At 33.7% G+C, this 11,840-nt stretch overlaps 3 protein-coding genes across 3 annotated transcripts in view; 1 reads left to right on the plus strand and 2 right to left on the minus strand.

Annotated features, from left to right (window-relative positions):
• LOC119837075 (N6-adenosine-methyltransferase MT-A70-like protein) overlaps positions 1 to 5,068 on the plus strand; it is a 9,318-nt gene extending 4,250 nt beyond the window's left edge. The window contains exons 6-13 of the mRNA XM_038362567.1: positions 53 to 263; positions 912 to 1,000; positions 1,446 to 1,547; positions 2,282 to 2,426; positions 2,701 to 2,848; positions 3,319 to 3,430; positions 4,384 to 4,450; positions 4,598 to 5,068. Of these exons, the coding sequence (XP_038218495.1) occupies positions 53 to 263; positions 912 to 1,000; positions 1,446 to 1,547; positions 2,282 to 2,426; positions 2,701 to 2,848; positions 3,319 to 3,430; positions 4,384 to 4,450; positions 4,598 to 4,724 (1,001 nt within the window). The 3' untranslated portion in view covers positions 4,725 to 5,068. The remainder of the gene's footprint in view (positions 1 to 52; positions 264 to 911; positions 1,001 to 1,445; positions 1,548 to 2,281; positions 2,427 to 2,700; positions 2,849 to 3,318; positions 3,431 to 4,383; positions 4,451 to 4,597) is intronic.
• Positions 5,069 to 5,201: 133 nt separating this feature from the next.
• LOC119837163 (dual specificity protein phosphatase CDC14A-like) lies at positions 5,202 to 11,729 on the minus strand. The gene is made up of 13 exons (XM_038362685.1): positions 11,353 to 11,729; positions 11,102 to 11,277; positions 10,878 to 11,016; positions 10,667 to 10,796; positions 10,404 to 10,529; positions 10,269 to 10,321; positions 9,992 to 10,182; positions 8,947 to 9,062; positions 8,754 to 8,843; positions 8,522 to 8,678; positions 8,224 to 8,409; positions 6,166 to 6,305; positions 5,202 to 5,261 (listed from the first exon to the last, which is right to left on the minus strand). The coding sequence occupies exons 1-13, from the start codon at positions 11,727 to 11,729 to the stop codon at positions 5,202 to 5,204; spliced, it is 1,941 nt and encodes a 646-aa protein (XP_038218613.1).
• On the minus strand, positions 6,530 to 8,067 carry LOC119836908 (protein NDUFAF4 homolog). Its single transcript, XM_038362361.1, has one exon. The coding sequence runs from the start codon at positions 7,945 to 7,947 to the stop codon at positions 7,282 to 7,284; it is 666 nt and encodes a 221-aa protein (XP_038218289.1). The 5' UTR covers positions 7,948 to 8,067; the 3' UTR covers positions 6,530 to 7,281.
• Positions 11,730 to 11,840: the final 111 nt, after the last annotated feature.

Below are 11,840 nucleotides of genomic sequence, written 5' to 3' on the forward strand. Positions count from 1 at the left end.
AAATCTGTTTTACGTGCGGCTACAGATGTTTCACATCAATAATTGTTTCTAGGTGCGCAAGTAATGGAGTTCTGTCCGCACGGTACGCGCGCGGAATGCGTGCGCGCATACAAAGCGCAGGAGAGCGAGAGACCAACGGACGGACAGACGCAAAGCTACGGGTGTAAGAAACTGCACTTTAAGAAGATCATACAGAGTCACACGGATGAAACGCTCGGTGATTGTTCGTTTTTGAACACCTGCTTTCATATGGACACTTGCAAGTAATTATTGTTGATTGTGTTTTTTTTTATGTCGACGTCGGCAATGGAGCTGGTGGGTCGCCTGATGGTGAACGCTACCACAGCACATGGACATTGCAGATGCGTTAGGTCGATTGTAAACCTAACGCCTCTACAAATGGATTGCCGACTAAAAATTGGAAAGGGATTAAGAAAGGATAGACGATATGGATAAAGGAAAGGACGGGAAGCGTAAGGGAAAGGATGTGAGCTTCCGATTCTTTCATACATTTAAAGATAGTGGTGTGCTATATTATGCTTTATTATTGAGCTAAAGAAACGTCTTTAAATGAGTATGTATGAGTCCACTCAAAGTATGAAATTCATATGTTTATAACATTTCATATACATTAATTATTACATTTAAAATAACCTATATTTTATACTTTACTGTAGGCGCTAGGCCTGTTTTTGTTCATGAAATGTTAAACTTGAAAGTATGTTTGTTTGAGCGCATTAACCTCATTAGCTACTGGACGGATTTCAAAAATTCTTGCATCATTGGATGTGTACAAATGATTCCTAAGTACTATAGGCTATATATGTACCGCGGGTGAAGTCGGGGCGGAACGCTAATCTGCATGTAAAATTCCCTGAAAGAGAACTAATTTAAGATACTGTAATTCAAAGGTATGTACATTACGAAGTGGATAACGCAGACCCCAATGTCGCAGCAAGTAAAACTGCAGTGGAACAGCCCATGAAATCGGGACAAAATGGCGAGTATTTTATTTACTTTTATTTTATTTTAGTTATAAGAATATAAAAATCATCAAAATTAGTTCACCCAGTCATAAGTTCTGAGGAAATAAAAACTACTGTCACATTACGAATCTCTTCCTTTTCTTGAGGTCGGTTGAAAACAAAGACACGCCATAAAGCTTATACTATAAATAAAGCTTATATAGTTGAATTTATTTGTTAATAACTATATTTCCCCAGTTGCCTGGAAACGATTACTATAAAGTGAACATTATCATATTAAAAAGTTACATACATAATTTAATAGATAATAAGTTATATACATAAATTTAGCCCATGTTAATCCAGACTATAATCTATCCCTGGTTATTGCGTTAAAGAGTGACAAACATCCATACAATACTGAAACTATCGCGTTTATAATATTTTTTATAGGATTTAATTGGAAGAAATGATTTCTAGGCACAAATGTGGTGTCGACCGTTAAACCGGATGGAGTTCTGACGTTGACCCCCCCACAGTGGATTCAGTGCGACTTGAGATATCTCGACATGACGTTCTTGGGTAAGATATATTTATTGTATGTAATATGTATATAGCTGTTCGCCCCGGCTTCGCTCGTATATGTCACTCAGTGAATATGCAGCTATTTAAAGTAGAAATAATTTATGAAATCGGTCCAGTAGTTATTGTGTGAAAACATTACAAACTTACATAAAAAAGCATTGATGTTCTCTTCTCTTTATAATATTAGTCTTGAAAAATTTTATTAGTAACGATTAAATTATAGAAATGTACGGTTTTATAAATCTGTCCTATAGACGAAAAAAAATCCTGAAAAAACACTTTTCCGTGTTAATATGTTACTAGCTGTGACCCGCGGTTGAAACCGCGTAAGCGTGCTGCGTAACCGTATCCCGTAAGAATATCGGTATAAAAAGTGCCTATGTGTTATTTCAGTTGACCAGCTATCTACGAAGCAAAATAGTATTATTATTCACCAATAGATGTCAGGAAAAAAAAAACACGAATAAAACACGAATATGACATTTTCTAAAAAAAATTCCTAGCTAGATCGATTTATCGCCCCCGAAACCCCCTGTATACTAAATTTCATGAAAATCGTTGGAGCCGATTCCGACATTCCAATTATATATATTAAATATAATAAATTTAAAGGTATTATGTGTTATATAAACAAGATATATATTTTTCTTTTATTATGTTTACATATTTGTTTTTTGAAGTCAAATAATCATTAATTGTTTTTCTCATTCAAATAAATTACACATAACTAGGTAAATTCGCGGTGATAATGGCGGATCCGCCGTGGGACATTCACATGGAACTGCCGTACGGCACCATGTCCGATGACGAGATGAGGTGCCTCGGCGTGCCGCAGCTGCAGGACAGCGGCCTCATCTTCCTCTGGGTCACCGGCAGGTGGGTTCAACCATACACACATGAAATACCATAGACATAGACAAAATACATGACAGAGTTAGTGGTTAATATATGGATTATTGAAATAGCATAGACAAAACAGTTAAGACATGACAGAGTTGGTGGTTAATATATGCATTATTGAAATAGCATAGACAAAACAGTTAAGACAGGACAGAGTTGGTGGTTAATATATAGATTAATCAAATATCATAGACAGAACAGCTAATACATGACAGAGTTAGTAGGTAAAGGAAACTTCTTTCCCACACAGGGCCATGGAGCTGGGCCGGGAGTGCCTCAAGCTGTGGGGCTACGAGCGAGTGGACGAGCTGATCTGGGTGAAGACGAACCAGCTGCAGCGGATCATTAGAACAGGCAGAACTGGCCACTGGCTCAACCATGGGAAGGAGCATTGCTTGGTGAGGGTGCTTTTATTATGGGATACTATTCTCCACATTAATATTAAACCTGGAATGATTTCTTTAACACACTTCTATTAGCTTCACCGGTATGTTTGATTGTAAAATTCAATTATTTCATGTGTTTATCCAATTATCGTTATTTGTATCCTTAAAAAAAAGTTCTTTATGTATGCTATGTATAGAGCAAGTTTATTTATTTTAATTTTTTTTTTAAACTAGTAACATTATTTTGTATTAACGAATAAATAATAAAAAATCGTTCAAATGTGTGTTCGACTCACTACACTAAATCCATACCGGTATTATGCTAAAGACACTGCGACCTATTTCAATTATTCTTTTACTAGTAAAACATCGCATTAATCCCGAGTGATATTATAGACTACATCTTGATAACTGCTTATACAAAAGTTTGCAGAGTTCCCGATATGCCAGCTATTACACATAAAAATATTTTTCCCATCCAGGTGGGAATGAAAGGCAACCCGGAAAATTTAAATAGAGGACTGGATTGTGACGTCATAGTGGCTGAGGTACGAGCGACGTCGCACAAGCCGGACGAAATATATGGTATCATAGGTGAGCTCCTCCCGGGTTGTTATTATCGTAATTAAAATTATTCAAACTATCCTATCTCTCAAGTCGGATCGAATTGCACATGGTGTGCGAATTTTATTATAATCGGTTAAGTGGTTTAGGAGTCCATTGAGGACAAACATTGTGACACGAGATTTATATATATTAAGATTTTTAATTGTTAAAGATTATTTAATTTGGACATAACATCTTATATACATGTTGAGATGTGTTATCGATTATGAAAACATCATGTAATCCACAATAAATCTTCGTGAAATCTCGTAAAGAACCACTTTTGCTAATTAGAAAAAAAATGTATAACAAATATCGCGACTATAAATAACATTTTGAATGTTTAATAACAAGATAAAAGTTATATAATATGCATATTGTGTAAAAGATTCTGGAGTGTTTATTAATATAACTTACTTTGGCTCCTAGTCTCTAACACTCATATTCACTACTTATATCATAAATGCGAAAATAACTCTGTCTGTTGTTACGCTTTCACGCCTAAACCACTGAACCGATTTTGATGAAATTTGGTATGATGATAGAACTGAACTTGGGAAAGGACACAGGATACTTTTTATTGCGAAAAAAAAGTGAAGAAGGGGTTGAAATAGGGGATGAAAGTTTGTATGGAAGTTCCTTATTGTCAAACATAAAATCATGTAAGATTCTTTCATACCTAAACCACTTAACCAATTTTGACAAATAGTCCAGACCTTGGGAAAACCTATAGGTTACTCCTTACCATGTCGCACGATATAACCGAATTTCACGCAGGCGAAGCCGCGGGTGGAAAGCTAGTCTTTATATACCTATATGATGTTATGTATGGTATCTTACATTAATAAAGAAAAAACTTTTGTGCGTGAAATAGCGATAAATTTTCTTGAAATCACTTTTTTCTCTTAAAATTTTTTGCTGATTTATTTATATATTTTCAGAGAGGCTCAGTCCAGGCACAAGGAAAATAGAATTATTTGGTCGGCCTCACAATGTGCAGCCCAACTGGTAAGATTTTTCGATTTGTTATTGTTTTACAACTTTAATTTCACTTTCAACCTTTTACTTCATTCCTACCCTTAATTATTGTATGCAATAACATACAATATTGAAAAAAATATATATCTAATATAAATAAAATAAATAAAATTATAGGATAACCCTGGGAAACCAAGTGGACGGAGTACGTTTGGTAGACCCAGAGTTAATAGCAGCCTTCAAGAAAAGATACCCTGATGGCAACTGCATGGCCCCACCACCTCCAGATCCCGGCCTCGCCTAGCGAATCTAGTCTAATATAAACGCTGTATAAGTGTCCAATTTTTTAAGTTTAAAAACAATTTACATCGTTCAGAGTATATGTGAATTTAGGGATAGTTCAAATATTTTATTTTAATCCATTTAAATTTTTTTATTACTGAAACAATTTTATTCTTATGTGATAATCGTCCTATGAATGTGATCTTTCACGTTTCTTATTCAATTACTGCAAATAATTGAGAGTACCTACTATTTTTAAACTACAAACTAATCTAAAAATAGTATTATTAAATACTCGTGATGGTAGAGATTGACTTGTGACTTTTTTTAATTTTAAACAATTACATACCTCGTATGTATACAATATAAAGAAAATACGTAATGTAAATAAAATGCATTTTCACCAAATAATCTTTTTTATTTTGCCACCAAAATTTACAAACATGACATTGATATTTACATTCTATGATCAAAGAATGACATTTGCGTCCGTCGACCCTTAGGCGAACTCGGCCTTTGATTGAAGAAGTTCCTTGACGGACTGCCGCGTTCTTTGGCACTGTTTTTTATAAAAAATAAAGAGTATTGTCGTATTTGATATGTTTTACTAATAATTTATTAAAACACTGTTCTTTAATAAAATGTACAAAGTATAGCTGTCCGCTGCTGTAGTGGGTTTGTATCCCGCCTCATATCGAATATCTTCCATCTATCAAAACTCCAATTTATAAAGCTTTTTATAAAAAATAAAAAGCAACTCACGTTGTTTTTTAATACACCTGCACTAAACGACAACAATATCTATGAAATAAAAAGCAGAAAATTTGAAATTGCTGAAATAACAGCGTATGTATATACCTACCCATAATCTTGATTGGGAGTCAATCCAGACTTGATAGCTGTATTACTTGTTCTCGAATGAATGTTACGTATACTCGATTTCTCCTTTGGTATTATACTATAGAAACGTAAAAAAATAAAAATAAATTCATCAATTTCGTATTCCTGCAGAAAATAAAACAAGATATTCTCACCTTGTTTTACCGTGGAAATTGTTCTTTTCCGTATTCAGTGTTTCCCGAAATCTTCTTTGGAACTAGAAAGAAATCATTAATTTCACGTCTTACGCGCCAATTTTCGCATACTTTTAAATTTATCTGCAATACTTGGATATTATTTAAAATATACAAGCAAGCCACAAATAAACCTACTTACCTATTGCTCTATAGGTGTTTATGACCTACGCAAGATATGTTACCAAACAATTTATTTATAATAATTGGGAAATCTATCTGGGAGATTGAACTGTAGGCCTCATTGTCTGGCACACATTATACCCCATAATGTGCCTAACAGTTTCTTTATAGCCCTTGAAGAATCGACTCGATACTTACACTCACAAAAAGCTGTTAACAAACCCAAAACCATTTCTTTTAATTTACTTTAACATACATTAACATTACCTTGATACTATTCAACATATCCCCTTGCGTGGCCAGCGGCCGCTCGTCTGACCTCACAGAGGGCGCTTGCCTCGCGGCCGGCGCGTCGCGTCTCGCGCCCAACGATGCGGCTCCGATGGAACTATCTCGCGGCCCCGATACTTAAGTAAACAATAAAAAAATCAAAAAATTTCAGCGCCTTCATCACGATGTTAAATTACGTCGGTACTTAGTATTCTCTGAGTAACTTTGCTTAAGATTTAGTACGTCCATCATGAGACACTGCGTAGATTGCGTACACTTGTTGCGCCAAAATGTCTTATTTATAGTGTCTTGTGATGGTCGTTTTTGTATGCATCGGTTAAAACAGAAAATAAAACAATAAGATAATTTATTTATTTATTCTATAACTACATCACATTTCATGACTTAACATGTATTCTAAAAATAACATTGTACTAGCGCTCTTATAATATATATATCTTAAATTTCATTCTGAATAACAACCTGCAAAGGAAATTTCCCACTCATAACAAACTAGATGAATAAGGCATAAAAGCAAAATCATTGCATTTAAACTAAATGTTATATGAACATGGAGCAAATTGAACTATTTTTTAATTTATTTGTCATTGAAATTTTTGATATTCATGTAGCATATTTATCAGGAAACTTGATAAGATATTTCTTTGTATGTAACAAACATCAAACAATTATTATTACTTTTTTTAGTATATATTTTGTATTTGACCCAATATTTTATGGGTCATATATATAATGGGAAAATTAGAGTAAATTCATATATTATTTCGTTTTACCATTCAAAAAAATAAATATAAAGATCTTCTATGCCTTATCTAGTTAAATTTAGATTATATATAGAAGTTGTTTTTAATGTTTGAATCATTACCAAAATAAAGGTAGAATAAATTAAAAGGATTACAATATAATGATGAGGTATAAATTTAACTAAACAACAGCTAATAAATTAAGTAATTATTCTATATTGGTATAGATTGTGCCTTCTTTATAGATTGCAGTTTATCCAGAGTCTTCAAAAATAACTCTGTCTTCAGACCTTTTGAATCCAAAAACAACCTTTTTCTATCCACCTCATTTGGAAATTCTTTATGAAACTTATGAAACATTTTTCATCTTATCCTTTTCTTTCTCAACATTAGCATCTTCTGGTGTATCTTTTTTACCCTCAATCTTTCCAACCGATTGCTCCATTAAACGTTTTCTCATTGTGGTTGGTCCAGCAAAAGTTGCTTTGCTTGTTTTAGTTTCGGGTACATATATTTCGAAAGTTCTAAAATATTTAAGTATATGTTCTACGTCGGATTCTTTTAATTTGTATTCATATGCTATTTTAGCTGCGGTTACCTCTTCAGGATTCAATTGGTGTGATGAAATGTACTCTATCGCTTGTCGTAAAGTCGTTCGTCCGTACGGGATCGATTCTGGCTCTTTGAGGCCGAAATCGAAGTCTTCTATAATATTCCTGTCTTTAGGTAGAGGACGGTTGGGGTTCTGTTCTTTTTTCAGCCGTGTAATGTCATCCTCCGGTGTTCCCTTGGATGTTACATAAACATCTTTCAATCTCTCGTCGAGCCCCAGATCCTTTTTCACAATCTTTTCGTCAATATCAGGTATAGCTTCCTGCACCCTCTGCAAATCTTCTACATTGGAAGGATACCTTGGCGCAACCTCAGGTTTTTCTTTTGATATCACTCGGTGCGCTCTATTTTCAATGTTAAACGATTTTATGGGCCGCAACGCCCTTGACACTAAAGCACCCATCTCAAGTGGCAATAGTAAGTCTTGTATAGATAGTAATTCAAAAAACTTTCATCATATTTTTAAACAGAGACTTTCTTCAAAACAGTTTTGAGGTTATTTCACAACATTATTAATTGTCAAGAATGTGACATTAAATGACAAATGACAATCAAGTGTGACAAATTCTAATTTTTAAAAGTTACCTGCCATTAACGATTATCCATAGAGAGTGGTGTAAAACAAGTTAAATAAATAAAATTGCACATTACACAATACTTTTTTCAATAATAAACTTACATTTAAGCCGTGATAATGCTTCTTTTAAAGCAGATTTTGAATCTCGTGCTAAAAACTTTTCGGTTGTGGATGATGGAGGCAAAGTATTTGTTGCACGACTCTGTTCAGTTGCGTATCTCATCGGCGATGGACTAGGACTTCGACCAAGTCGACGTCTACCCTGAGCTTGTGCCGGATATTTAGTTGCTGTTGAAATTATTCCAATGTTTAAAATATTGTTTGTTTGTTATAGTGTTCTATTTACTTGAAATGTATTCTGTAAAACTACCTTCAGCAATTCTGTAAGTTTTTTATGTACCTGTAGCGGACGGAGTTAATTTTGTAACATCACTGGAGCCTAAACGGTTATTGTATAAATTCGAGAGCCTAAATGAATGTTGTGGAGTGACCGTTATAGCAGAGTTTAAATGTTTGTGTTTCTGCTCACTATAAATGCTACTTCGCATTAAAAAGTTCTGCAAAGAAAAAGAGTCTGTTATGTTTTAATCATGTAAAACATTATTTTCAAAAAAGACTTTAGTTGTATTTACCTTAGCATCCGCTACATTTTTCATCACTGGTCCTTCAGACGTACGAAATGTGGGCATTGGATTATAACCAGACGTATTTTTGCTTGAATCCTACATAACATTAATGCTTATATGTCAAGGGGCATATTCTCTTCTTTATGTCAATTTTCTACTTGATTATTTGGTATGAATTGAAACGTTATAAGCATAATACGTACATTTGTTTTAGCACTATATCGTCCTTGGGATCGAGCAGTATTGCTACGGGATGGGTTTCGAGAGCCACGTGGCTCACCGGCACCACTGCCACGCCTCGATCCAAGCTGATCTCTAAAACACAAATATAATTATTTAGATTTTAAAACCGTGCGATTAATATATTCTTAGAAAAGCAAAAAAATAAACAATAACATTAATATGAAGAATTGTTACGCTTACCCTTTTTGAGATACTTTTGGCATGTTAATTTTCACGTTCCAGTCGAACTTCTTCTCGGGCGTTTTATGAGAAGCTGTTTTAAAAAATGATAAAAGATATAAGAGCTCGTTTTAACAATAATTTAGTGGTTAACGGTTGTTTAAAACAGAATTTAGTATAAAATTTTACGATTGATTTCTGAAAAAATCTGTTATAAATAATAAAAAAAAAAAAATCATACTAACCGCATCTATTAAACTACAACATTTATTAGAGTTACACCGATTTGGTGTTATTTTTGCGCAACGAACTGCCAACAACCATAGCTTATCATTAAAGGATCGCATACACGACTGAAAACAAAAATATTTCCAATGCATCGACCTATTTTCTTCAGCTTGCAAATCTCTGTCTTCATCTTCAGTAAGTGTGCTGTTTTTAATGACACATCCCTTCAATTGTGTTTGTGGTTTTGTGGACTGAACAGTTAGATCACAAGATGTTATGAAAATTTCTTCATCGTCATTTTCAGATTTGTCTAAATAAAAATTTTGGAAATGAGACTACATTTTTTTTTTTGTTAATATTCTGTAAGATAAAACTGTTTAAACTCTTAAAAACAACACTGTTCTATACGCGAACAAGAAAATTGGCAGTTCGTTAGCTCAAAAACTAAGTATTGCAATGCATTAACAAACAGTGTTATTTTTAATAGTTTTACATAACACTTACTAGCTCGATTACCATTAATGGACTCTATTATGTTTAAACTGAAAAATATTTTCATAGACATGGATGGATTAAAATAACACTGTCTGTAGTTTATATTGGATCCCACTAACCTTCCTTATGTTTGGATGCTTGTGGTCGCAATGGTGGTGAAACTTCAGATCGTGGCTGCCTCTGTATCGGTGGAGGTGGTGATGGTGATTTATTGAACACCACCGGTTTTTGTCTATGCGTCCTTTCAGCGATCGAATAAACTCCAAATTCGTGAGTTGGAATTTTATTGATGTCATCGTACATTCGCTTTCTGATAAGTATTTATTGAATTTTTTGAGATATAGATAGTCTAACAAAAAGTAATGTCATGTGTTTATAATGTCTTCACCTGTTTACCTATATATATTGCCCTGTTTTAATAGCCATGCCTCGAGATCTTCTAGCCATTCCTGTATGAGGCGTAATCTTATTTAGTGTAATATAAATTATGTACAATTGTCACTACCAAATAAATTTATTAGAAATGCTTACTTGTTGCTGACCAATAACAGAACCAGGACGACAAATTCTCATCCAAGCAATAGCTTCGTGAGCAGTCATGCGGTAGTGTTTGATGAGATAGCATCCAATCAAGGATCCGGTGCGACCTAAACCTGCCTGAACAATTCTAACATCTTGTGAATTGTATGAAAATATCCAGTCAAGAATTTATATTTAGTGGTTTAATAAGTTTAACTGAGAGATGTACTCATAGATTTAAGTTATGTATATTTATTTGGAGAATTGATACGAACCTTACAATGAACGGCAATTGCGGCGTCGGCATCTTCGCTAATTTGTAAAAATTTCATCAAAATATGCCGGGGAGGACAGGATCCGTCAGGAAAAAACAAATCGTAGTGGGTAATTCCTACACTACTGAAACTGTGAGAAATAAACTAGTTCTAAAATTATCTTCCTGGTTCAAATAGAAATAAATTTATGCACAACGTATTTTCAACTAACACATTTCCATCGTAAAGCTTCTTATTCAGTCGTATTACAATCCTAACGTTGTTTTCTAAGAAATAGCTTATATACATCTCTGGTGGATGATACAATGATACGCTATAATCCACGGGGCCGATAAAAGCTAAAAATTTACCTAAAAAATGTTGCTGAGTAGAACAGTGATTAACGTAATTAATTCATTATTTCGTTCACTTATTTCTTTGTATAAGGTTATTTACCCGGTACAATCCAATTAAGATCACCACCCTGTATTTTATCCAATCTATCATACTCTTCATAGTTAAAATCTTGAAAATTGAAGAAACCTAAATCTCGAGCTTTTACTATAGCTTGAAGACAGTCTAACAAAGATATAGTATAGCGGGATTCACCCTGGGTTGCATCTTGAAATGGCCTTAAGATAAATAATAAAAATTCGTTATTCTCTGTTACATACATGAATATTTTGCATAGGAAAAGATAACTTTACCTGTAATTCTGTCCATGAACAAGTAAGGGCTTGAGTGCATCTTTCGGTGGCAGACTCAGATATAAAACACCATAACATCCCAAAAGAAATGCGGAATTAGCTTTCTTAGTAGGATTAATGGATGTGTAATGAACTATAATTTGCTTATTTAGATATTCTTTTAATTTGTCGTTCAATATTTTGCAATATTTATATACACACCCTAAGTTTAAAGGGCCAAAATCTGAATAATAATTTTCATAAATTAATTGACTATCTATACAAAAATAATGAGCTTCATTTGTACTTTTAAGAACTCTTCCTTGTCTAACAGTAGCGAAATAAAGCACATTCTTAATATATTCAGTAATAAAAAGTATATCAGGATTTCGCGTCATCGTCTTGATGATGCATGAGATTGTATATTATTATGAAAAATAAACATTATCTAATCGTATTAATAATAATAATCACAAAACTTAAAACATCTACAACGACCAAACGTAAAA

The sequence above is a fragment of the Zerene cesonia genome, chromosome 26 (genome assembly GCF_012273895.1).
Source record: "Zerene cesonia ecotype Mississippi chromosome 26, Zerene_cesonia_1.1, whole genome shotgun sequence".
In the NCBI taxonomy this organism is placed as follows: domain Eukaryota; kingdom Metazoa; phylum Arthropoda; class Insecta; order Lepidoptera; family Pieridae; genus Zerene; species Zerene cesonia.

Bases quoted from the DNA above. Each gene is read 5' to 3' on its own strand.
- LOC119837163 (XM_038362685.1), bottom strand. From the start codon at position 11,729: ATGACGCGAAATCCTGATATACTTTTTATTACTGAATATATTAAGAAT. The intron at 10,183-10,268 runs GTAAACAGGTGA...AATACTTATCAG, and splicing joins AAACAGGGCAATATATATAG to AAAGCGAATGTACGATGACA. The intron at 5,262-6,165 runs GTAATGTTAATG...TATAAAAAACAG, and splicing joins ATATGTTGAATAGTATCAAG to TGCCAAAGAACGCGGCAGTC.
- LOC119836908 (XM_038362361.1), bottom strand. From the start codon at position 7,947: ATGGGTGCTTTAGTGTCAAGGGCGTTGCGGCCCATAAAATCGTTTAAC.